General features: G+C 45.6%; 1 protein-coding gene across 1 annotated transcript; it reads left to right on the forward strand.

Annotated features, from left to right (window-relative positions):
• Window positions 1-6,302: 6,302 nt before the first annotated feature.
• On the forward strand, window positions 6,303-24,238 carry dhfr (dihydrofolate reductase). The gene is made up of 6 exons (XM_041836429.2): window positions 6,303-6,591; window positions 6,994-7,043; window positions 8,969-9,074; window positions 9,646-9,772; window positions 13,780-13,895; window positions 23,995-24,238. The coding sequence occupies exons 1-6, from the start codon at window positions 6,500-6,502 to the stop codon at window positions 24,074-24,076; spliced, it is 573 nt and encodes a 190-aa protein (XP_041692363.1). The 5' UTR covers window positions 6,303-6,499; the 3' UTR covers window positions 24,077-24,238.
• The last annotated feature ends 1,049 nt before the right edge of the window (window positions 24,239-25,287 follow it).

Here is a 25,287-nt window from a genome sequence, read left to right on the forward strand (position 1 = left end):
TTCGAATCCAGGCTCTGTCGTAGCCGGCCGCGACCGGGAGACCCATGGGGCGGCGCACAATTGGCCCAGCGTCGTCCAGGGTAGGGGAGGGAATGGCCGGCAGGGATGTAGCTCAGTTGGTAGAGCATGGCGTTTGCAACGCCAGGGTTGTGGGTTCGATTCCCATGGGGGGCCAGTATGAAAAAAATAAATAATGTATGCACTCACTGTAAGTCGCTCTGGATAAGAGCGTCTGCTAAATGACTAAAATGTAAATGTCTCATATATCCTGTCTCTTACTGTTTCCTACTGTCTCTTGTCTCCTATATCCTGTCTCCTATATCCTGTCGTCTCCAGATCCTGTCTCCTCCTGTCTCCTATATCCTGTCTCCTATATCCTGTCTCCTCCTGTCTCCTGTATCCTCCTGTCTCCTCTTGTCTCCTATATCCTATATCCTGTCTCCTATATCCTGTCTCCTCCTATATCCTGTCTCCTATATCCTGTCTCCTCCTGTCTCCTATATCCTGTCTCCTCCTGTCTCCTATATCCTGTATCCTCCTGTCTCATCTTGTCTCCTATATCCTATATCCTGTCTCCTCCTGTCTCCTCCTGTCTCCTATATCCTGTCTCCTCCTGTCTCCTATATCCTGTCTCCTCCTATATCCTGTCTCCTCCTGTCTCCTATATCCTGTCTCCTCCTGTCTCCTCCTGTCTCCTATATCCTGTCTCATCCTGTCTCCTATATCCTGTCTCCTATATCCTGTCTCCTCCTGTCTCCTCCTGTCTCCTATATCCTGTCTCCTCCTGTCTCCTCCTGTCTCCTATATCCTGTCTCCTCCTGTCTCCTATATCCTGTCTCCTCCTGTCTCCTCCTGTCTCCTATATCCTGTCTCCTCCTGTCTCCTCCTGTCTCCTATATCCTGTCTCCTCCTGTCTCCTATATCCTGTATCCTCCTGTCTCCTCTTGTCTCCTATATCCTATATCCTATATCATGTCTCCTATATCCTGTCTCCTATATCCTGTCTCCTCCTGTCTCCTCCTGTCTCCTATATCCTGTCTCCTCCTGTCTCCTCCTGTCTCCTATATCCTGTCTCCTCCTGTCTCCTCCTGTCATCTATATCCTGTCTCCTCCTGTCATCTATATCCTGTCTCCTCCTGTCTCCTCCTGTCTCCTATATCCTGTCTCCTCCTGTCTCCTCCTGTCTCCTATATCCTGTCTCCTCCTGTCTCCTCCTGTCTCCTATATCCTGTCTCCTCCTGTCTCCTATATCCTGTCTCCTCCTGTCTCCTCCTGTCTCCTATATCCTGTATCCTCCTGTCTCCTCTTGTCTCCTATATCCTATATCCTATATCCTGTCTCCTATATCCTGTCTCCTATATCCTGTCTCCTCCTGTCTCCTATATCCTGTCTCCTCCTGTCTCCTCCTGTCTCCTATATCCTGTCTCCTCCTGTCTCCTATATCCTGTCTCCTATATCCTGTCTCCTATATCCTGTCTCCTCCTGTCTCCTCCTGTCTCCTATATCCTGTCTCCTCCTGTCTCCTCCTGTCTCCTATATCCTGTCTCCTCCTGTCTCCTATATCCTGTCTCCTCTTGTCTCCTCCTGTCTCCTATATCCTGTATCCTTCTGTCTCCTCTTGTCTCCTATATCCTATATCCTATATCCTGTCTCCTATATCCTGTCTCCTATATCCTGTCTCCTCCTGTCTCCTATATCCTGTCTCCTCCTGTCTCCTCCTGTCTCCTATATCCTGTCTCCTCCTGTCTCCTCCTGTCTCCTATATCCTGTCTCCTCCTGTCTCCTATATCCTGTCTCCTCCTGTCTCCTCCTGTCTCCTATATCCTGTATCCTCCTGTCTCCTCTTGTCTCCTATATCCTATATCCTATATCCTGTCTCCTATATCCTGTCTCCTATATCCTGTCTCCTCCTGTATCCTCCTGTCTCCTCCTGTATCCTCCTGTCTCCTCCTGTCTCCTATATCCTGTATCCTCCTGTCTCCTCTTGTCTCCTATATCCTATATCCTATATCCTGTCTCCTATATCCTGTCTCCTATATCCTGTCTCCTCCTGTATCCTCCTGTCTCCTCCTGTATCCTCCTGTCTCCTCCTGTCTCCTATATCCTGTATCCTTCTGTCTCCTCTTGTCTCCTATATCCTATATCCTATATCCTGTCTCCTATATCCTGTCTCCTATATCCTGTCTCCTCCTGTATCCTCCTGTCTCCTCCTGTATCCTCCTGTCTCCTCCTGTCTGCTATATCCTGTATCCTCCTGTCTCCTCTTGTCTCCTATATCCTATATCCTGTCTCCTATATCCTGTCTTCTATATCCTGTCTCCTCCTGTATCCTCCTGTATCCTCCTGTCTCCTCTTGTCTCCTATATCCTATATCCTATATCCTGTCTCCTATATCCTGTCTCCTATATCCTGTCTCCTCCTGTATCCTCCTGTTTCCTCTTGTCTCCTCTTGTCTCCTATATCCTATATCCTATATCCTGTCTCCTATATCCTGTCTCCTATATCCTATATCCTCTATCCTGTCTCCTCCTGTTTCCTCTTGTCTCCTATATCCTGTCTGGAGTGTTTCCTATTTTGTTGTGTTACAACCTGTAATTTAAATTGATTTTTATTTGGATTTCATGTCATGGACACACACAAAATAGCCTCCTTCTTACTCCAATTCACTTTATATCCAGGCAATTGGCCAAATGCTCTCATGAGCTATAGCACCCTTTGTTATCGAACAGCTGGGATTTGCCAGTGTTAGTAAGATATCATCAGCGTATAGGTTGGTTTTGAAGTCATGACCTCTAAGTGTTAGTAAGATATCATCAACGTATAGGTTGGTTTTGAAGTCATGACCACTCCAAATGATACCACTTATATCCTCCTTAGCTCTAATAGCACAGGCAAGGGGCTCTAGTGCCAAAATGAACATAGTTGGGGAGGACGGGCAGCCCTGCCTTGTAGAATGGAAAAGCTGAAAGGGGTCAGATATTACAGTATGCCATTTGTTTTTTAACTGAACCAGTAGGTTCATGATAGAGTGCCCTAATCCACTGCATAATAACAGGCCCAATCTAGTGTATAAAACAGATAAGGCCATACTATTCGATCAAAAGCTTTCTCTGCATCCAGTGATACTGCTACAGCTGGATGCTGGAGAGAGCTAGCCCCTGACATAACATGAAAAAGTATCCTCATGTTGTTGGAGGATAGGCCACCTGGTACAAACCCCACCTGGTCCAGGTGTATAAAGCGCAGGGCAAGGATCTAAGAGATAGAAAGATGGATTGGCAGTCCTTCATCTCAGCCTTGTAGCCTCTGAATGTTGTACATTCTACCCCTGTAAACATAACATACTGTACACTCCCCTCAGCCCCCTCCCCTCTAAAGGTCAGAGCAACATACATTTGGTCAGTTTTCAAGCATCGTCTCAGCCAATGAGCGTCCACGGTGCTGGCTATGGGGCGGCAACACCCTATACTACATGGCAAAAAGTGATTTGAACTGAAATGGAATTTGGGACAAAGCCCTGGTTAACAGAGGTAGAAATGGTCTCATTACATAATCAAAGGTAGGTTAGGGTACGCCTGTGAGAAAAGGCTTTCCTCCAACAGGTGGGTGACAACAGGGGCCAACCAACGATACTATATTGAGGGTGGTTACGGTGTTATCACAGGCCAAAGCACACATTCTCTCATAGTAAGTAAAGTAAGCCTTGGACAAGTAAGTCTCCTGTCTCTGTAACATGACTGATGCAGCTTGATGTACAAGTACACCCCCTGGACTCCAGTAGCCTACAAGTACACCCCCTGGACAGGACGCTAGTAGCCTACAAGGACACCCCCTGGACAGAACGCTAGTAGCCTACAAGGACACCCCCTGGACAGGACGCCAGTAGCCTACAAGGACACCCCCTGGACAGGACGCCAGTAGCCTACAAGGACACCCCCTGGACAGGACGCCAGTAGCCTACAAGGACACCCCCTGGACAGGACGCCAGTAGCCTACAAGGACACCCCCTGGACAGGACGCCAGTAGCCTACAAGGACACCCCCTGGACAGGACGCCAGTAGCCTACAAGGACACCCCCTGGACAGGACGCCAGTAGCCTACAAGGACACCCCCTGGACAGGACGCCAGTAGCCTACAAGGACACCCCCTGGACAGAACGCTAGTAGCCTACAAGGACACCCCCTGGACAGGACGCCAGTAGCCTACAAGGACACCCCCTGGACAGGACGCCAGTAGCCTACAAGGACACCCCCTGGACAGGACGCCAGTAGCCTACAAGGACACCCCCTGGACAGGACGCCAGTAGCCTACAAGGACACCCCCTGGACAGGACGCCAGTAGCCTACAAGGACACCCCCTGGACAGGACGCCAGTAGCCTACAAGGACACCCCCTGGATAGGACGCCAGTAGCCTACAAGGACACCCCCTGGACAGGACGCCAGTAGCCTACAAGGACACCCCTGGACAGGACACCAGTAGCCTACAAGGACACCCCCTGGACAGGACGCCAGTAGCCTACAAGGACACCCCTGGACAGGACGCCAGTAGCCTACAAGGACACCCCTGGACAGGACGCCAGTAGCCTACAAGGACACCCCCTGGACAGGACGCCAGTAGCCTACAAGGACACCCCCTGGACAGGACGCCAGTAGCCTACAAGGACACCCCCTGGACAGGACACCAGTAGCCTACAAGGACACCCCCTGGACAGGACGCCAGTAGCCTACAAGGACACCCCCTGGACAGGACGCCAGTAGCCTACAATTACACATCCTATGATACAGGCTAGAAAACAGCAGAAGCAGGTCAGCAACAACAGGTGTCCTTTCCCCCAAAGTCACTACCACCAGTGGTGTTACACCCCTGGTCCCGGCTCAATCCCTCCAGATTTACCCACGTCAGTCCTGCAGTTACTGGCCAACTCTCTAGCCTATAGGCTACTGCCACCCTTCATTACCCATCATACAGAGCAGATGCATAACATCAACAAACCCCAACATCGCCATAATACCACCATACTCAAACTATAGGCTACAGTAGGCCTATGAGGCAAAGCCTGTAACCTGACTGTGACCATTGGGTGCTACTGAACAGTATTTTGATAATAAATACTTCAAAATGGTTCTAATCCCCGAGCCGACTAGGTGAAAGATCTGTCGATGTGCCCTTGAGCAAGGCACTTAACCCTAATTGCTCATGTAAGTCGCTCTGGATAAGAGCGTCTGCTAAATGACAAAAAATAAATAAATAAATAAATAAATAAAATAAAGTATAGAGAGAAACAGACAGAGAAACAGAGAGAGAAACGGAGAGAGAGAGAAAGAGAGAGAAACAGAGAGAAATAGAGAGAAACAGAGAGAGAACAGAGAGAGAAACATATATAAAAAGAGAGAAACAGAGAGAGAAACAGAGAGAGAAACAGAGAGAGAAACAGAGAGAAACAGAGAACAGAGAGAGAAACAGATATAAACAGAGAGAAACAGAGAGAGAAACAGAGAGAGAAACAGAGAGAGAAACAGAGAGAAACAGAGAGAGAAACAGAGAGAGAGAACAGAGAGAGAGAACAGAGAGAAACAGAGAGAGAAACAGAGAGACATTTGTGGTCATAAAGGCTGCAAAGGGGGCACTGTGTGTAATTACAGAGAAGGAGAAACTACCTTACAAAAGTAGCTTTGCTAGGCCCAGCTGTCAACATTTCTTCTCTCCACTTAATTTAGATTTTCCCCGTTATCTATACATTTACATATACAGTATATCATGTTCAAAAAATTACCTATAGAGGGCAGCGGCACATTTTTGAGAAATGTACTCCAAAAGACTGCCTCGAAGAAGAATTGGGCCATACCACAGATAGAACAATGAGACAGATATTTCACCGGATGCATAAATGTGAAGCTTCTGCTTGGCGTTTCCACTCACTACCAAATATGGTAATGAAAGGAAGCCCACTGGCCGGTAGTGAGAGAAGATGGAAGGAGACGGATTTTGACCGACATTCTGTTAGTTCTCTCATCTATTAAACATTTGATCTCAATACAGTTTTTGGTTCCCAAAACTAGAATCTACTATGAACAGAGTGGACTACGTTTTGTAGACTTTACCCTTTGCCAAAGTTGTAAAAAATCGCGTTGTTTAGAAGGAGTGCAAAGGCGAATTTAGTTATTGCACACGCGCACTTCACGGAGTAGGCGTTCTCTAACGAAAATATGCAGATATGTGCTACAACATGCCAATAGGATGTCGCTAGCTCGATCTTGGTTCTGTCCACTATTGTTTATTTGTTCCCATTGGAAACAACAGGCTGTGGTCTATCTGGGTTTAGTTATAAAACAAACTTTGGCCATACCATATGATATCATATCCGGTTTAACATCGCTCACTGTTTGTTGGCGGGAATTGTACGATAATCCGCAGTTGGCTGGCTAGTAGGACCTGTAGATCTTTATTTTGGTTGAGCTAAAATCATTGTTCATCATTGCACTTTTTCGTCAAGTGAAAATGTCTCGTGTGCTGAACTGCATTGTGGCTGTCTGTCCTGATATGGGGATTGGAAATAACGGGAATCTACCATGGCACCCGAAGAGACTCAAGTAAGTAGCCTAGCTAACTAACGTCGTTTGCCTCATTCATTTAGTTTCAACAGCTAGCTAAGCCATCTACAACAATAGCCTATACACAGCATCTCTGTTTCAACTAGCTGGCAACGAATGGCAAGCTAACAACAGTGTTGAAATGCCGTATATTGATCTATTGATGTGTGGCACAGAAATCTAGCAAGAAATCAGAATAGTCAGCTGCTGATGCAACAAGGAATGACAACGTTGGGATCCAAAGTCCAGGGTTGCTCAAGTTAACGTCATGGCATATGATGATCTGAACTTGAAGTCATAATTTCTGTAGTTTACCCATAAAATAGACAGTTTTTCTACATTCTCGCTGGCCTGTTGTTTTTCATGTCTCACGTACAGTAATGATGTTGACTTCTTTTACAGTAATGAATTTAAGTATTTCCAGAAGATGACAATGACGTCATCAGTGGAAGGTACAGTCAGTTTCCATACATTTTACGTTTGACCTTTTAGTCATTTAGCAGACGCTCTTATCCAGAGCGACTTAAAGTTAGTGCATTCATCTTAAGATAATGTAGCTAGGTGGGACAACCACTTATCACAGGCATAGAAAGTAACATTTTCCTCAATAAAGTATCTATCAGTAGAGTCAGAGCTGGGTGGGTGGGTGGGTGGGGCGGTCAAGTGCAAGTTCTGGTTCAGGTTATTATTATTTTTAACAATGCAGTGTAAATCACATGAGCTTGCTCAGTACACGGACACAGTCATTGGCTGGTTCAGTTGTTAACACTGACAGTTGTAAACATTAAACTGTATTGTTAATGACCACTAGGTGACAGTATAGCAACACGTGCACAGTATCATGAGATATTATTTAAAAGGGCAATTCCGCCACTTTTTAACCTCGTATTCATCCTCTCCAGCACCAAACCGTTTCCGTGATCGGTGGTTAAAAACACAAGAAGAAAGGTCCTAAAAAAAATGCGTCTCTGTGACATCACGGTAGGATTAAAAGTAAAAAAAACTGATTTTCAAAACCTGCAACTAGTTTCTAGCCCAAGGGAGAGTATTTTATTGCTCCCCAGGGCACCGCGAATCTCAGTGTTTGAAAATCACTGTTTTTATAATGTTATCTTTGATGATGTCATCGGTTAGAACTTTTTAACTTTATTGTTTTTCCTACAAAACTTGGAAATGCGCTGTTTTCACATATGTAGACACGAGTATTGTGCTGGAGATGATGAACATGAAGTTAAAAAGTGGTGGAGTTGCTCTTTAATAATAAAAAAACCTTGACACTTTCCCTGCAGTGATAGCGTATTCTTATTAATGTTTAACACAGTCATGGTCGAAAAGAGTATACCGGTACATACCCTCACTGTTTTTACAGTACTGAGTCCAAAGTCAGGAGCATCTATATAACATCTAACTCATCACATGAGCTGAGCACCTTTATCACATGTTCTGTCATCATCAAATGTCATTCCCCTGTCCTTTTCTGGATGACTTTGCTCACTATATTCCAGTCCTGGAGGTGCTAAACGACTTCTGGTTTTTCGTTCTACCTGGTGGTTAATTGCACCCACCTGGTGCCCCAGGTCTGAATCAGGCTTAGATTAAAATAAGAGGATGAAGACAATAATTGTTTTGGCCCTTCAGTTCCGGAATCAAACAGTCCTGAGCTAGACTGTAGGCCAGGCCTAGACCTGAGACATGGCCTCCATAGACGCCATAGCAGGCCACAGCCATGTCTCGGGGCTGTGTAGGACCCTGAGATATTCTTGACCAGGGGAAACTCATCTCTGTCTGGGATTGGTTAGGTAAACAGAATGTTGTCATCATCTCTGTCTGGGATTGGTTAAATAGGTAAACAGAATGTTGTCATCATCTCTGTCTGGGATTGGTTAAATAGGTAAACAGAATGTTGTCATCATCTCTGTCTGGGATTGGTTAGGTAAACAGAATGTTGTCATCATCTCTGTCTGGGATTGGTTAGGTAAACATAATGTTGTCATCATCTCTGTCTGGGATTGGTTAAATAGGTAAACAGAATGTTGTCATCATCTCTGTCTGGGATTGGTTAAATAGGTAAACAGAATGTTGTCATCATCTCTGTCTGGGATTGGTTAGGTAAACAGAATGTTGTCATAATCTCTGTCTGGGATTGGTTAAATAGGTAAACAGAATGTTGTCATAATCTCTGTCTGGGATTGGTTAAATAGGTAAACAGAATGTTGTCATCATCTCTGTCTGGGATTGGTTAAATAGGTAAACAGAATGTTGTCATAATCTCTGTCTGGGATTGGTTAGGTAAACAGAATGTTGTCATCATCTCTGTCTGGGATTGGTTAGGTAAACATAATGTTGTCATCATCTCTGTCTGGGATTGGTTAAATAGGTAAACAGAATGTTGTCATCATGGGGCGGAAGACGTGGTTCTCTATTCCAGAGCGGAACCGGCCACTCAAGAACCGGATCAACATCGTTCTCAGCAGAGAACTTAAGTAAGAGGCATGGAGGACATCAGTAATGACAGTCACTTACCAGCTACTAATTTCTATACAATGTGTTCATCATCCTGTGTTATCTGTAATGGGCATCATATAGTGAAGATTGTCTTCCTCTGTGTATCTATTTGTGCCATACGTGACAATGTAATACTGAAAGCCATTGAATACTATGAACCAAAACACATTGTAACTACTATGTTGCCCTAACATTACTACTATGTTGCCCTAACATTACTACTATGTTGCCCTAACATTACTACTATGTTGCCCTAACATTACTACTATGTTGCCCTAACATTACTACTATGTTGCCCTAACATTACTACTATGTTGCCCTAACATTACTACTATGTTGCCCTAACATTACTACTATGTTGCCCTAACATTACTACTATGTTGCCCTAACATTACTACTATGTTGCCCTAACATTACTACTATGTTGCCCTAACATTACTACTATGTTGCCCTAACATTACTACTATGTTGCCCTAACATTACTACTATGTTGCCCTAACATTACTACTATGTTGCCCTAACATTACTACTATGTTGTGTGAATGTCAGAGAGCCTCCAGCCGGGGCTCACCACCTGGCGTCAGACTTCAGCTCAGCACTCCGCCTGCTGGACACAGCTGAGATGGCAGAACGGGCCGACCAGATCTGGGTGATCGGGGGAAGCTCCCTGTACAAGGTAAGAAATACACAGGCCTTAGCCATTAGTCCTTCATGTAGAGGATTGGATAGGGGTCCATTTGGAATAGGTCAACAGTCTCTGAGATGTGGCCTTGCACCAGATGGGAACTTGTGTAGAGGGATGTGTTCATAAAGAAAGACTTGTAGAGAAATGGGGTTTGAGTGAGTGGGCGTTTTGAAACTGTTTACTAGAGCGGGAACTTCTTTAGTGTTCTTTACGTATTTTACCTCAGTAACCTGTGACGCAAGACATCATTGACGACCTTGGTGCATTTTCCAATGTCTCAACTGCATTCTCCGCTGTCAAAAACACTTTTCAGTTATGTTATTTGTCCACTAAGCTGAACGAAATTGAGTAGTAGAAAAGTTAACACGCGCACACAGCTCCACACAGACACACAGCTCCGCACAGACACACAGCTCCACACAGACACACAGCTCCACACAGACACACAGCTCCACGCAGACACACAGCTCCGCATAGACACACAGCTCCACACAGACACACAGCTCCACGCAGACACACAGCTCCGCATAGACACACAGCTCCACACAGACACACACAGACACAGCTCCACACAGACACACACCACACACACACAGCTCCACACAGACACACAGCTCCACACAGACACACAGCTCCGCACAGACACACAGCTCCGCACAGACACACAGCTCCGCACAGACACACAGCTCCGCACAGACACACACAGCTCCACACAGACACACAGCTCCACACAGACACACAGCTCCGCACAGACACACGGCTCCGCACAGACACACAGCTCCGCACAGACACACAGCTCCGCACAGACACACAGCTCCGCACAGACACACAGCTCCGCACAGACACACAGCTCCGCACAGACACACACAGCTCCGCACAGACACACACAGCTCCGCACAGACACACAGCTCCGCACAGCTCCACACAGACACACAGCTCCGCACAGACACACAGCTCCACACAGACACACAGCTCCGCACAGACACACAGCTCCGCACAGACACACAGCTCCACACAGACACACAGCTCCGCACAGACACACAGCTCCGCACAGACACACAGCTCCGCACAGACACACAGCTCCACACAGACACACACAGCTCCGCACAGACACACAGCTCCGCACAGACACACAGCTCCGCACAGACACACAGCTCCGCACAGACACACAGCTCCGCACAGACACACAGCTCCGCACAGCTCCACACAGACACACAGCTCCACACAGACACACAGCTCCGCACAGACACACAGCTCCACGCAGACACACAGCTCCGCATAGACACACAGCTCCACACAGACACACAGCTCCACGCAGACACACAGCTCCGCATAGACACACAGCTCCACACAGACACACACAGACACAGCTCCGCACAGACACACAGCTCCACACAGACACACAGCTCCACACAGACACACAGCTCCGCACAGACACACAGCTCCGCACAGACACACAGCTCCACACAGACACACAGCTCCACACAGACACACAGCTCCACACAGACACACAGCTCCACACAGACACACAGCTCCACACAGACACACAGCTCCACACAGACACACAGCTCCACACAGACACAGCTCCACACAGACACACAGCTCCACACAGACACACAGCTCCACACAGACACACAGCTCCGCACAGACACACAGCTCCGCACAGACACACAGCTCCGCACAGACACACAGCTCCACACAGACACACAGCTCCACACAGACACACAGCTCCACACAGACACACAGCTCCACACAGACACACACCACACACACACAGCTCCACACAGACACACAGCTCCACACAGACACACAGCTCCGCACAGACACACAGCTTCGCACAGACACACAGCTCCGCACAGACACACAGCTCCGCACAGACACACAGCTCCGCACAGCTCCACACAGACACACACAGCTCCGCACAGACACACAGCTCCGCACAGACACACAGCTCCACACAGACACACAGCTCCGCATAGACACACAGCTCCACACAGACACACACAGACACAGCTCCGCACAGACACACAGCTCCACACAGACACACAGCTCCACACAGACACACAGCTCCGCACAGACACACAGCTCCGCACAGACACACAGCTCCGCACAGACACACAGCTCCACACAGACACACAGCTCCACACAGACACACAGCTCCACACAGACACACAGCTCCACACAGACACACAGCTCCACACAGACACACAGCTCCACACAGACACACAGCTCCACACAGACACAGCTCCACACAGACACACAGCTCCACACAGACACACAGCTCCACACAGACACACAGCTCCGCACAGACACACAGCTCCGCACAGACACACAGCTCCGCACAGACACACAGCTCCGCACAGACACACAGCTCCACACAGACACACAGCTCCACACAGACACACAGCTCCACACAGACACACAGCTCCACACAGACACACAGCTCCACACAGACACACACCACACACACACAGCTCCACACAGACACACAGCTCCACACAGACACACAGCTCCGCACAGACACACAGCTTCGCACAGACACACAGCTCCGCACAGACACACAGCTCCGCACAGACACACAGCTCCGCACAGCTCCACACAGACACACACAGCTCCGCACAGACACACAGCTCCGCACAGACACACAGCTCCACACAGACACACAGCTCCGCACAGACACACAGCTCCGCACAGACACACAGCTCCGCACAGCTCCACACAGACACACACAGCTCCGCACAGACACACAGCTCCGCACAGACACACAGCTCCGCACAGACACACAGCTCCGCACAGACACACAGCTCCGCACAGACACACAGCTCCGCACAGACACACAGCTCCGCACAGACACACAGCTCCGCACAGACACACAGCTCCGCACAGACACACAGCTCCGCACAGACACACAGCTCCGCACAGACACACAGCTCCGCACAGACACACAGCTCCGCACAGACACACAGCTCCGCACAGACACACAGCTCCGCACAGACACACAGCTCCACACAGACACACAGCTCCACACAGACACACAGCTCCACACAGACACACAGCTCCACACAGACACACACAGCTCCGCACAGACACACGGCTCCACACAGACACACACAGCTCCGCACAGACACACACAGCTCCGCACAGACACACAGCTCCGCACAGACACACACAGCTCCGCACAGACACACAGCTCCACACAGACACACAGCTCCACACAGCTCCACACAGACACACAGCTCCACACAGACACACAGCTCCACACAGACACACAGCTCCACACAGACACACAGCTCCGCACAGACACACACAGCTCCGCACAGACACACAGCTCCACACAGACACACACAGCTCCACACAGACACACAGCTCCGCACAGACACACAGCTCCACACAGACACACAGCTCCACACAGACACACAGCTCCACACGTGCACACACAGACATACACACAGACTCACACACCTCCACACACAGCGTCCCTCATACCTTTCTTCCTTCCTCGGCAGTCGGTAGGTTGTCATGGAGACCTCATCGCTCAAGGATGCTTTTGACAATACAGCACACAAGCTCTGTTCACTTCTCCACACACACACACACACACACACACTCTCCACCTCATATCCGTATCTAAAGGGTTGACTCTTTAAAGGTTACGTTTGGGACTTTAAGACCTTGACTATTTTCCATTTAACCACATAGCCTTGTTATGAACACACACAAACTGTCTGGGTCGATCTACAATGGGGCATTTCAGTAGAAAATAACGTCCAGGTCTACTGTCATGCGTTTCAGAGTAAGAGTGCTGATCTAAGATCAGGTCCCCCCCCCGTCCGTCCGTCCGTCCATAATACATCTGATTCATTATGATCTAAAAGGCAAACTGATCCTAGATCAGTACTCTGAAACGATTGACAAATGTGGGTCCAGGTCTTAGAATCCCAAACGTATACTTTCAGTGTATTTATTTGTTGTTGTTTATTTGTTGTCTGGTTCCCCAGGAGATGATGGAGAGTCAGGGGACCAGGAGGTTGTTTGTGACACAGATCCTGCAGCAGTTTAAGAGTGACACCTTCCTGCCTGAAATCAACCAAGACAAATACCGCCTACTGCCAGAGTGAGTTTCACACACGCATGTATGCCTTCGAAAAGTATTCAGACACCTTCCCTTTTTACACATTTTGTTACGTTACACATCCTTATCCTAAAATGGATTCAAAAAATAATGTCGTCATCAATCTAAACACAATACCCCATAACGACAAATTGAAAACAGGTTTTTATAAATTTTTGCAAATGTATTGAAAGAAAAACAAAAAAAAGAATGGCCTCCATCATTCTTAAATGGAAGAAGTTTGGAACCACCAAGACTCTTCCTAGAGCTGGCTGCCCAGCCACACTGAGCAATCGGGGGAGAAGGGCCTTGGTCAGGGAGGTGACCAGGAACCCGATGGTCACGCTGACAGAGCTCCAGAGTTCCTCTGTGGTGATGGGAGAACCTTCCAGAAGGACAACCATCTCTGCAGCACTCCACCAATCAGGTCTTTATGGTAGAGTGGCCAGACGGAAGCCACTCCACAGTAAAAGGTACTTGACAGCCCGCTTGGAGTTTGCTAAAAGGCACCTAAAGACTCTCAGACCATGAGAAACAATATTATCTGGTCTGATGAAACCAAGATTGAACTCTTTGGCCTAAATGCCAAGCGTCACGTCTGGAGGAAACCTGGCACCATCCCTACGGTGAAGCATGGTGGTGGCAGCATCATGATGTGGGGATGTTTTTCAGCGGCAGGGACTGGGAGACTAGTCAGGATCGAGGCAAAGATGAACGGAGCAAAGTACAGAGAGATCCTTGATGAAAACCTGCTCCAGAGCGCTCAGGACCTCAGACTGGGGTGAAGGTTCACCTTCCAACATGACAACGACCCTAGGCACACAGCCAAGACAACGCAGGAGTGGCTTCGGGACAAGTCTCTGAATGTCCTTAAGTAGCCCAGCCAGAGCCCGGACTTGAACCCGATTGAACATCTCTGGAGAGACCTGAAAATAGCTGTGCAGCGACGCTCCCCATCCAACCTGACAGAGTTTGAGAGGATCTGCAGAGAAGAATGGGAGAATTCCCCCAAATACAGGTGTGCCAAGCTTGTAGCATCATACACAAGAAGACTCGAGGCTGTAATCGCTGTCAAAGGTGCTTCAACAAAGTACTGATTAAAGGGTCTGAATACTTATGTAAATGTGATATTTAATTTTTTTCATTTGCAAAAAAATAAAAATAAACTGTTTTTGCTTTGTCATTATGGGGTATTGTGTGTAGATTAATGGGGGGGGGAACTATTTAATTCATTTTAGAATAAGGCTGTAACGTAACAAAAGGTCAAGGGTTCTGAATACTTTCCGAATGCACTGTACGTGCATGCACACACACACACAGCATGGATACACTTTACTAAAATCAAATCAAGCTTTATTTCTTACAGGAGATGCATTTCAATCAAAGGTGTGAAAAATCAAAACAATACGTTTTCTAAAAATGGGAAATTAAAATGCTAAAACAATAATAAAATAACAGTGGACATGAGAGACTAATGCGTAAAAATAAAATCAGATGTATAGAACGGGATAAATCAAATAGATAGGATGACTGACTAAAAGAACCCTGAACCCTAACCCTAAGAAGAACCCTCACTAGTTTACTCCAATTAGGGAAGGGGTGGTGGGGTTGGAAAGTAATAAAGGGAAATATATATTTTTAAAGGATATGTGTATGTATTTGTGTGTGTGTGTGTGTATGTATGTACAGTGAGGGGAAAAAAGTATTTGATCTCCTGCTGATTTTGTACGTTTGCCCACTGACAAAGAAATGATCAGTCTATAATTTTAATGGTAGGTTTATTTGAACAGTGAGAGACAGAATAACAACAAAAAAATCCAGAAAAACGCATGTCAAAAATTTTATAAATTGATTTGCATTTTAATGAGGGAAATAAGTATTTGACCCCCTCTCAATCAGAAAGATTTCTGGCTCCCAGGTGTCTTTTATACAGGTAACGAGCTGAGATTAGGAGCACACTCTTAAAGGGAGTGCTCCTAATCTCAGTTTGTTACCTGTATAAAAGACACCTGTCCACAGAAGCAATCAATCAATCAGATTACAAACTCTCCACCATGGCCAAGACCAAAGAGCTCTCCAAGGATGTCAGGGACAAGATTGTAGACCTACACAAGGCTGGAATGGGCTACAAGACCATCGCCAAGCAGCTTGGTGAGAAGGTGACAACAGTTGGTGCGATTATTCGCAAATGGAAGAAACACAAAATAACTGTCAATCTCCCTCGGCCTGGGGCTCCATGCAAGATCTCACCTCGTGGAGTTGCAATGATCATGAGAACGGTGAGGAATCAGCCCAGAACTACACGGGAGGATCTTGTTAATGATCTCAAGGCAGCTGGGACCATAGTCACCAAGAAAACAATTGGTAACACACTACGCCGTGAAGGACTGAAATCCTGCAGTGCCCGCAAGGTCCCCCTGTTCAAGAAGGCACATATACAGGGCCGCCTGAAGTTTGCCAATGATCATCTGAATGATTCAGAGGAGAACTGGGTGAAAGTGTTGTGGTCAGATGAGACTAAAATCGAGCTCTTTGGCATCAACTCAACTCGCCGTGTTTGGAGGAGGAGGAATGCTGCCTATGACCCCAAGAACACCATCCCCACCGTCAAACATGGAGGTGGAAACATTATGCTTTGGGGGTGTTTTTCTGCTAAGGGGACAGGACAACTTCACCGCATCAAAGGGACGATGGACAGGGCCATGTACCGTCAAATCTTGGGTGAGAACCTCCTTCCCTCAGCCAGGGCATTGAAAATGGGTCGTGGATGGGTATTCCAGCATGACAATGACCCAAAACACACGGCCAAGGCAACAAAGGAGTGGCTCAAGAAGAAGCACATTAAGGTCCTGGAGTGGCCTAGCCAGTCTCCAGACCTTAATCCCATAGAAAATCTGTGGAGGGAGCTGAAGGTTCGAGTTGCCAAACGTCAGCCTCAACCTTAATGACTTGGAGAAGATCTGCAAAGAGGAGTGGGACAAAATCCCTCCTGAGATGTGTGCAAACCTGGTGGCCAATTACAAGAAACGTCTGACCTCTGTGATTGCCAACAAGGGTTTTGCCACCAAGTACTAAATCATGTTTTGCAGAGGGGTCAAATACTTATTTCCTTCATTAAAATGCAAATCAATTTATAACATTTTTAACATGCGTTTCTCTGGATTTTTGTTGTTGTTATTCTGTCTCTCACTGTTCAAATAAACCTACCATTAAAATTATAGACTGATCATGTCTTTGTCAGTGGGCAAACGTACAAAATCAGCAGGGGATCAAATATTTTTACCCTCACTGTATGTATATATATATATATATATATATATATATATATATATTACACACACACACATGCATACATACAGTGGGGAGAACAAGTATTTGATACACTACCGATTTTGCAGGTTTTCCTACTTACAAAGCATGTAGAGGTCTGTAATTTTTATCATAGGTACACTTCAACTGTGAGAGACGGAATCTAAAACAAAAATCCAGAAAATCACATTGTATGATTTTTAAGTAATTAATTTGCATTTTATTGCATGACATAAGTATTTGATACATCAGAAAAGCAGAACTTAATATTTGGTAAAGAAACCTTTGTTTGCAATTACAGAGATCATACGTTTCCTGTAGGTCTTGACCAGGTTTGCACACACTGCAGCAGGGATTTTGGCCCACTCCTCCATACAGACCTTCTCCAGATCCTTCAGGTTTTGGGGCTGTCACTGGGCAATATGGACTTTCAGCTCCCTCCAAAGATTTTCTATTGGGTTCAGGTCTGGAGACTGGCTAGGCCACTCCAGGACCTTGAGATGCTTCTTACGGAGCCACTCCTTAGTTGCCCTGGCTGTGTGTTTCAGGTCGTTGTCATGCTGGAAGACCCAGCCACGACCCATCTTCAATGCTCTTACTGAGGGAAGGAGGTTGTTGGCCAAGATCTTGCGATACATGGCCCCAACCATCCTCCCCTCAATGCGGTGCAGTCGTCCTGTCCCCTTTGCAGAAAAGCATATCCAAAGAATGATGTTTCCACCTCCATGCTTCACGGTTGGGATGGTGTTCTTGGGGTTGTACTCATCCTTCTTCTACCTCCAAACACGGCGAGTGGAGTTTAGACCAAAAAGCTCTATTTTTGTCTTATCAGACCACATGACCTTCTCCCATTCCTCCTCTGGATCATCCAGATGGTCATTGGCAAACTTCAGACGGGCCTGGACATGCGCTTGCTTGAGCAGGGGGACCTTGCGTGCGCTGCATGATTTTAATCCATGACGGTGTAGTGTGTTGCTAATGGTTTTCTTTGAGACTGTGGTCCCAGCTCAGGTCATTGACCAGGTCCTGCCGTGTAGTTCTGGGCTGATCCCTCACCTTCTTCATGATCATTGATGCCCCACGAGGTGAGATCTTGCATGGAGCCCCAGACCGAGGGTGATTGACCGTCATCTTGAACTTCTTCCATTTTCTAATAATTGCGCCAACAGTTGTTGCCTTCTCACCAAGCTGCTTGCCTATTGTCCTGTAGCCCATCCCAGCCTTATGCAGGTCTACAATTTTATCCCTGATGTTCTTACACAGCTCTCTGGTCTTGGCCATTGTGGAGAGGTTGGAGTCTGTTTGAGTGTGTGGACAGGTGTCTTTTATACAGGTAATGAGAGGAGAACAGGAGGGCTTCTTAAAGAAAAACTAACAGGTCTGTGAGAGCCGGAATTCTTACTGGTTGGTAGGTGATCAAATACTTATGTCATGCAATAAAATGCAAATTAATTATTTTAAAATCATACAATGTGATTTTCTGGATATTCTGGATAAAAATTACAGACCTCTACATGCTTTGTAAGTAGGAAAACCTGCAAAATCGGCAGTGTATCAAATACTTGTTCTCCCCACTCTATACATACATACATACATACATACATACAGTGGATATAAAAAGTCTACACAGCCCTGTTAAAATGCCAGGTTTTTGTGATGTAAAAGAATGAGACAAAGATAAGTAATGTCAGAACTTTTTCCACCTTTAATGTGACCTATAACGGGAACAATTCAATTGAAAAACAAACTGAAATCTTCAAGAGGGAAAAATGAAAAATAAAAAGCTTACAATAACCTGGTTGCATCAGTGTGCACACCGTCTTATAACTGGGGATGTGGCTGTGTTCAGAATTAACCAATCACATTCAAACTAATGTTAAATAGAAGTCATTACACACCTGCCATCATTTAGTGACTCTGATTAATCACAAATAAAGTTAAGCTGTTCTAGTAGGATTTTCCTGACATTTTCTTAGTTGCATCTCAGAGCAAAAGCCATGGTCCGCAGAGAGCTTCCAAAGCATCAGAGGGATCTCATTGTTGAAAGATATCAGTCAGGAGAAGGGTACAAAATAATTTCCAAAGCATTACATATACCATGGAACACAGTGAAGACAGTCATCATCAAGTGGAGAAAATATGGCACAACAGAGACATTACCAACAACTGGACGTCCCTCCAAAATGTATGAAAAGACGAGAACTGGTCAGGGAGGCTTCCAAGAGGCCTACAGCAACATTAAAGGAACTGCAGGAATTTCTGGAATTTCTGGCAAGTACTGGCTGTGTGCTACATGTGACAACAATCTCCCGTATTCTTCATATGAATGGGCTATGGGGTAGGGTGGCAAGACGGAAGCCTTTTCTTACAAAGAAAAACATCCAAGCCCGGCTGAAGTTTGCAAAAACAAACATCAAGTCCCCCAAAAGCACGTGGGAAAATGTGTTATGGTCTGATGAAACCAAGGTTGAACTTTTTGGCCATAATTCCAAAAGGTATGTTTTGCGCAAAAACAACACTGCACATCACCCAAAGAACACCTACCCACAGTGAAGCATGGTGGTGGCAGCATCATGCTTTGGGGCTGTTTTTCTTCAGCTGGAACCGGGGCCTTAGTCAGGGTGAAGGGAATTATGAACAGTTCCAAATAACAGGCAATTTTGGCACAAAACCTTCAGGCGTCCGTAAGAAAGCTGAAGATGAAGAGGAAGTTCACCTTTCAGCACGACAACGACCCAAAGCACACATCCAAATCCACCAAAGCATTGCTTCACCAGAAGAAGATTAACGTTTTGGAATGGCCCAGCCAGAGCCCAGACCTGAATCCAATTTAACATCTCTGGGGTGATCTGAAGAGGGCTGTGCACAGGAGATGTCCTCGCAAACTGACAGATTTGGAGCGCTTTTGCAAAGAAGAGTGGGCAAATATTGCCCTGCTAATAGACTCCGACCCAAAAAGACTGAGGGCTGTAATAAAATCAAAAGGTGCTTCAACAAAGTATTAGTTTAAGGGTGTGCACACTTATGCAACCAGGTTATTGTGAGTTTTTAATTTTTCCCCCTCAAAGATTTTTGTTTTTCAATTGAATTGTTCCCGTTATAGGTCACATTAAAGGTGGAAAAAGTTCTGACATTACTTATCTTTGTCTCATTCTTTTACATCACAAAAACCTGGCATTTTAACAGGGCTGTGTAGACTTTTTATATCCACTGTATGTATGTATGTATGTATGTGTGTGTGTATGTATATATATATATATGAGAAAAAATACATGGGGGATTGGAAGTGATTCAGACAATTACATTGATGGAAGTTACAATCTATCTGCAATATTAAAGCTGATCTACCCCCTAAATAAAAAAAATAATAGAACCCTAACTCTAAGAAGAACCCTAATCCTAAGTAAAAACCTGCTGTCCTTGTCTGTTCCTAAGGCTAGAACTGAGATGGGGTAACCAATATTTTTCCCATAATGCCTCTTCATCCTGGAACATGCTTCAAAATATATTAAAGTTAGTGGAGTTAGTGTCCTTGCCTGTTTTTAAGACTGATCGACAACACTGTTTGTGATAGCTGCAGTTGTTTCTAATCTTCAATTGCCTTCCGAGTGGCGCAGTGGTCTAAGGCACTGCATCGCAGTGCTAGCTGTGCCACTAGAGATCCTGGTTCGAATCCAGGCTCTGTCGTAGCCGGCCGCGACCGGGAGACCCATGGGGCGGCGCACAATTGGCCTAGGGTAGGGGAGGGAATGGCTGGCAGGGATGTTGGTAGAGCATGGCGTTTGCAACGCCAGGGTTGTGGGTTCGATTCCCACGGGGGGCCAGTATGAAAAAATAAAAAAATATAACGTTTGCACTCTAACTGTAAGTCGCTCTGGATAAGAGCGTCTGCTAAATGACTAAAATGTAAAATGTAAATGTATGACACTGTCTTTTGTGTATATTTTGTATTTTTCAGTAATATTTTATGTACACGCTGCTATTTCCCTGTTTTGCCTTCTTGCCAGGTCGCCCTCGCAAAATAGTTTAACCTCAATGGGTCTTATCTGGTTAAATAAAGGTTAATTTTTTGAATTATAAATAAAACTAAGAACCCTAAGTAGAACCCTAAGTAGAACCCTAACTCTAAGTAAAACTGTAGTGGGCAGAAATGTTTGTGTATATTATAAATGTCAACTATAGTGCAACTCGTAATATGACTAAGCAATTAGCCTATTAAATTGTTTATCTGACTCCATAAAGGTTATTTAGCAATACGCAAGGACACCATAGTTGACTTACAGTAATAGGCAATGAAGAAATGTCTAAGAATGGAATTCTAAATGCAAGTGTTATTTAATTACTTTTGTCAAATGAAAGGATTCACATACAAGGCATAAAGCTTAAGTTACAAAGCATTACAGGCAATGTTCCCACTAAGCTGCGCGCGGGCGCCCAGTAGCCAGAGACTACCTGTTCCCACTAAGCTGCGCGCGGGCGCCCAGTAGCCAGAGACTACCTTGGAGAGAAGCACGGAATTGAACTTCACTCAACTTTCTAGGAGTTTTCCCTGTTAGTTAACGCTATCAACGTTTCCCTTTTACTGTGGCAATTGTGATCAAATCAACGCAATATTAGTCATTTCAATGCAACATACCGAAACTAAACGAACTATGCAAGAGGTTTTGTTGTAGGCACAATGCATCGGAGTAGCATTCTATTGGGCACTTACTCTATACAGACCGGTGCGGCATAACCAATCAGAGCTGCAGTAGGCCTATAGGCAAATAGACAATTGCCATATATGGATCTGTGCCATTCACTTTGAACTGGACTGTGTTTACAGCTGTGGTCATGAATAGATGCGCTTGTTTTGAGATCAAAGCAAGAGCTGCATGTGGCCACGTGTCAGTTAGTTAGAGTTTTTAGCCCAGTTATAGATAACTTGGAGTCAGCAATAGAGAATGATTGCTTCCTAGAAGAGCACAAAACGTGTACATTTCTAGACATCTTTGAAAAGCAAGTCAGGTAAAGAGCTTATTTTGACTTAAACTGGCAGTGTTGTATTTTGAGACGGTCTTGAATAAGCTAAGTAGCCAATAGGCAGAGGGTAGTATCATTTGTCTGATTCTCTGTAATAATGGTATGGGAATAATAATGCTTTTTATTTTGTAAAGTAGTTTCTTGCATCAAACAACACATTTTCAGTCACCTCCCTTGTCTGAAGGACAAGTTGATAAACAGGTTAATGTCAAGCCCTGCATATTTCTTCCCAAAGTCTCATGGAATGTAGGCCTACATTGAACACCACACATTGGCTGCTACTGTAGGCTGAACGATAGAACAGCTATTTCCATGTTAAAATGTTATGGGATGCATTTTCTCAATTGTTTTTGATGGTAGGCCACTCTGGTAGGCCTACATTATAATAAAATAGACACAGTAACCTACTTGGCCACTGTTTTAAAACTAACTTAAAGCGGGTACAGCCTCAGTGTTCACAGTAAACGCGCGCTGGAAGTTGCACAATCTTCACAACGTTCAAGTTTGCACTCAGCAGACCTGAAATTTGCTCAGTGCCGAAAGAATGTTGAGGGAGCATTATTCTAAGCTTGAACAAAGAGATGCCTAGAAACCTAAGTAAAAGCACAGCTAAAAAGGTGTATTAAGATCTTAAACATTTAAGATCTTTCTTAAAAGGGGGGGTGGGGGTTGTTGTGTATGCTAATGACCATTTGCAGTGAATAGGCCCATTTCGAGTCACATTCTGAGGTTTATTATAACAGACTAAATAAAATGTGCTGGCACAACAACAGACATCCAGGCTGATTTTCAAAACATCAAACACATCCATTATGATTAGAATAATTTGTTTTGGTTAACTAGCTAGTCCCTGAGCAGAACAGAACCAAAGAGTGTGTGCGTGCGTGCGTGCGTGCGTGCGTGTGTGTGTGTGCATGCGTCTGTGTATTCTATTGTTTGTGAATGTTATTTTGGTGAGTGCACTCATGGTGATGTCACCTTTAACTGAGGTGTTCCATGTGTTCTACCCGTATGCGTCCTCCTAACCGTACATTTCTGACATCGCTGTAATGTTAATGGTCACGCTGACGCCCACCAAGCGTCTGTCTGTGTGTCACATTGCGCACACGACACGTGGGAATGAGACGTGTTTTCTACCAGACTTCTATCTCTGTGTTTATCCTCCGTTTTGTTGACGTCTCTGTCTGTCATCATGGCGATTTAGGATCAGATTCAAAGATTAAAACTAAATCTCAACTCAATGATAAATGTTTTGCCTTCGTGGGATCAACTCTCTTCTCATTAAATGTTATCTAAGACTCATTTGACTGAGACAAACCCACAAGATGGCGTCGTTATGGTGTAAAGTACCATGTTGACCAAGTTTACGATGGCCCTAAAGAATCAAAACAGCCAACCTGGTTTCAGTGAAGAGACAAATTCATGATCCTTGTTGTTGTGTGGTTGAGTGGAGCTGGAGGATAGATTTGAGTGGAGCTGGAGGATAGATTTGAGTGGTTGAGTGGAGCTGGAGGATAGATTTGAGTGGTTGAGTGGAGCTGGAGGATAGATTTGAGTGGTTGAGTGGAGCTGGAGGATAGATTTGAGTGGTTGAGTGGAGCTGGAGGATATATTTGAGTGGTTGAGTGGAGCTGGAGGATAGATTTGAGTGGTTGAGTGGAGCTGGAGGATAGATTTGAGTGGTTGAGTGGAGCTGGAGGATAGATTTGAGTGGTTGAGTGGAGCTGGAGGATAGATTTGAGTGGTTGTGTCTCTCTCGGTCTCTCCTCAGGTTTCCAGGAGTGCCACAAGACCTACAGGAGGAGGCTGGGCTACAGTACAGATTTGAAGTCTATGAAAGCATCGACCAATGAGCTGTAAGCACACCCAGGAAAACACCCTGCGTTGTCATCTATCATGTCAATATTTACTGCTGCTCACGGTTGTCGCTCAAATGTAATTAATGAAAATTGTTCAATTCCGTTATAAATTAATTGTGTGATCTTTTCACTGAAATAAAACCTGGTTGTTTTGTGTTTTCTCTTCCTCCTAATTCCTTTCTGTTTAGTTATTATTTTTATGTCTTTTTGATATTGTTTCACAGAAACAGACGTTACATATTTATACATGTATATAGATACACAACAACAACACCATATAAAACAGTGGTTTCTAAGGCAGATTGTTCCACTCTGACTGCGCCTAAATGGGCCCTGGTCAAAAGTAGTGCACTATGTAGGGAACAGGGTGTCATAGGGCTCTGGTCTAAAGTAGTGCACTATGTAGGGGATAGGGTGACATTTGGGACGTAACCTGAGACGCGACTGCTCATTCCAAATTAGACATGACATGAATATGCAGAAGGTTTCGACTAGAAAGCGAATGAACTCACCAGGTGTCTGGAGTGGCCATCACAGGAGAGGCGTACACCTATCCATCTCACTCACACACACACACACTGTGGCTTTAATCAAGCTAACCCGGCTCAATTAGGCCCCACTGCCCTGGCTGTAACGCGCCAGAACACACACACACACACACACACACTGTGGCTTTAATCAAGCTAACCCGGCTCAATTAGGCCCCACTGCCCTGGCTGTAACGCGCCAGAACACACACAGAACACACACCTTGATTGGCACTTAAAGGAGAGTCATTATACAGAGATCAGAGCCATGTGCCCCTCAGCCTGCCGTGCACACCGAGAGAGTCTGGAAAATGTCAAAGAGAAGAGACATTAGCATTTCTGATGAGACACTGGTCTTATCACAAACGCACGGTGAGTGAGCACCTGTTTCTGGAGGAGATACACAAAAGCCGACTTGGAGGCGGAGAGAAGTCTGTAAATAATGAGATGAATCTACAGAACTGAATCCCGTTTGTACGCTAGCCTTTTGATAAATGTGATATTTAAACACACACTTGTGGCTTTTAAATCTGACCTCGGTCAGCCTCTCTTTGTCCATAAGTAAACTACTTCTGTATGACTCTTCGTGAGTATTTAGTCTTTGATGTGGAGGACGGGCTATAGAGGGTATTTTTCCTGTCTACGCAGGCTGAGCACAGTGCTGACAGGGTGTTGGGC

The sequence above is a fragment of the Coregonus clupeaformis genome, chromosome 18, assembly GCF_020615455.1.
Source record: "Coregonus clupeaformis isolate EN_2021a chromosome 18, ASM2061545v1, whole genome shotgun sequence".
In the NCBI taxonomy this organism is placed as follows: domain Eukaryota; kingdom Metazoa; phylum Chordata; class Actinopteri; order Salmoniformes; family Salmonidae; genus Coregonus; species Coregonus clupeaformis.

Bases quoted from the DNA above. Each gene is read 5' to 3' on its own strand.
- dhfr (XM_041836429.2), top strand. From the start codon at position 6,500: ATGTCTCGTGTGCTGAACTGCATTGTGGCTGTCTGTCCTGATATGGGG. The intron at 9,075-9,645 runs GTAAGAGGCATG...TGTGAATGTCAG, and splicing joins GTTCTCAGCAGAGAACTTAA to AGAGCCTCCAGCCGGGGCTC. The intron at 13,896-23,994 runs GTGAGTTTCACA...GTCTCTCCTCAG, and splicing joins AAATACCGCCTACTGCCAGA to GTTTCCAGGAGTGCCACAAG.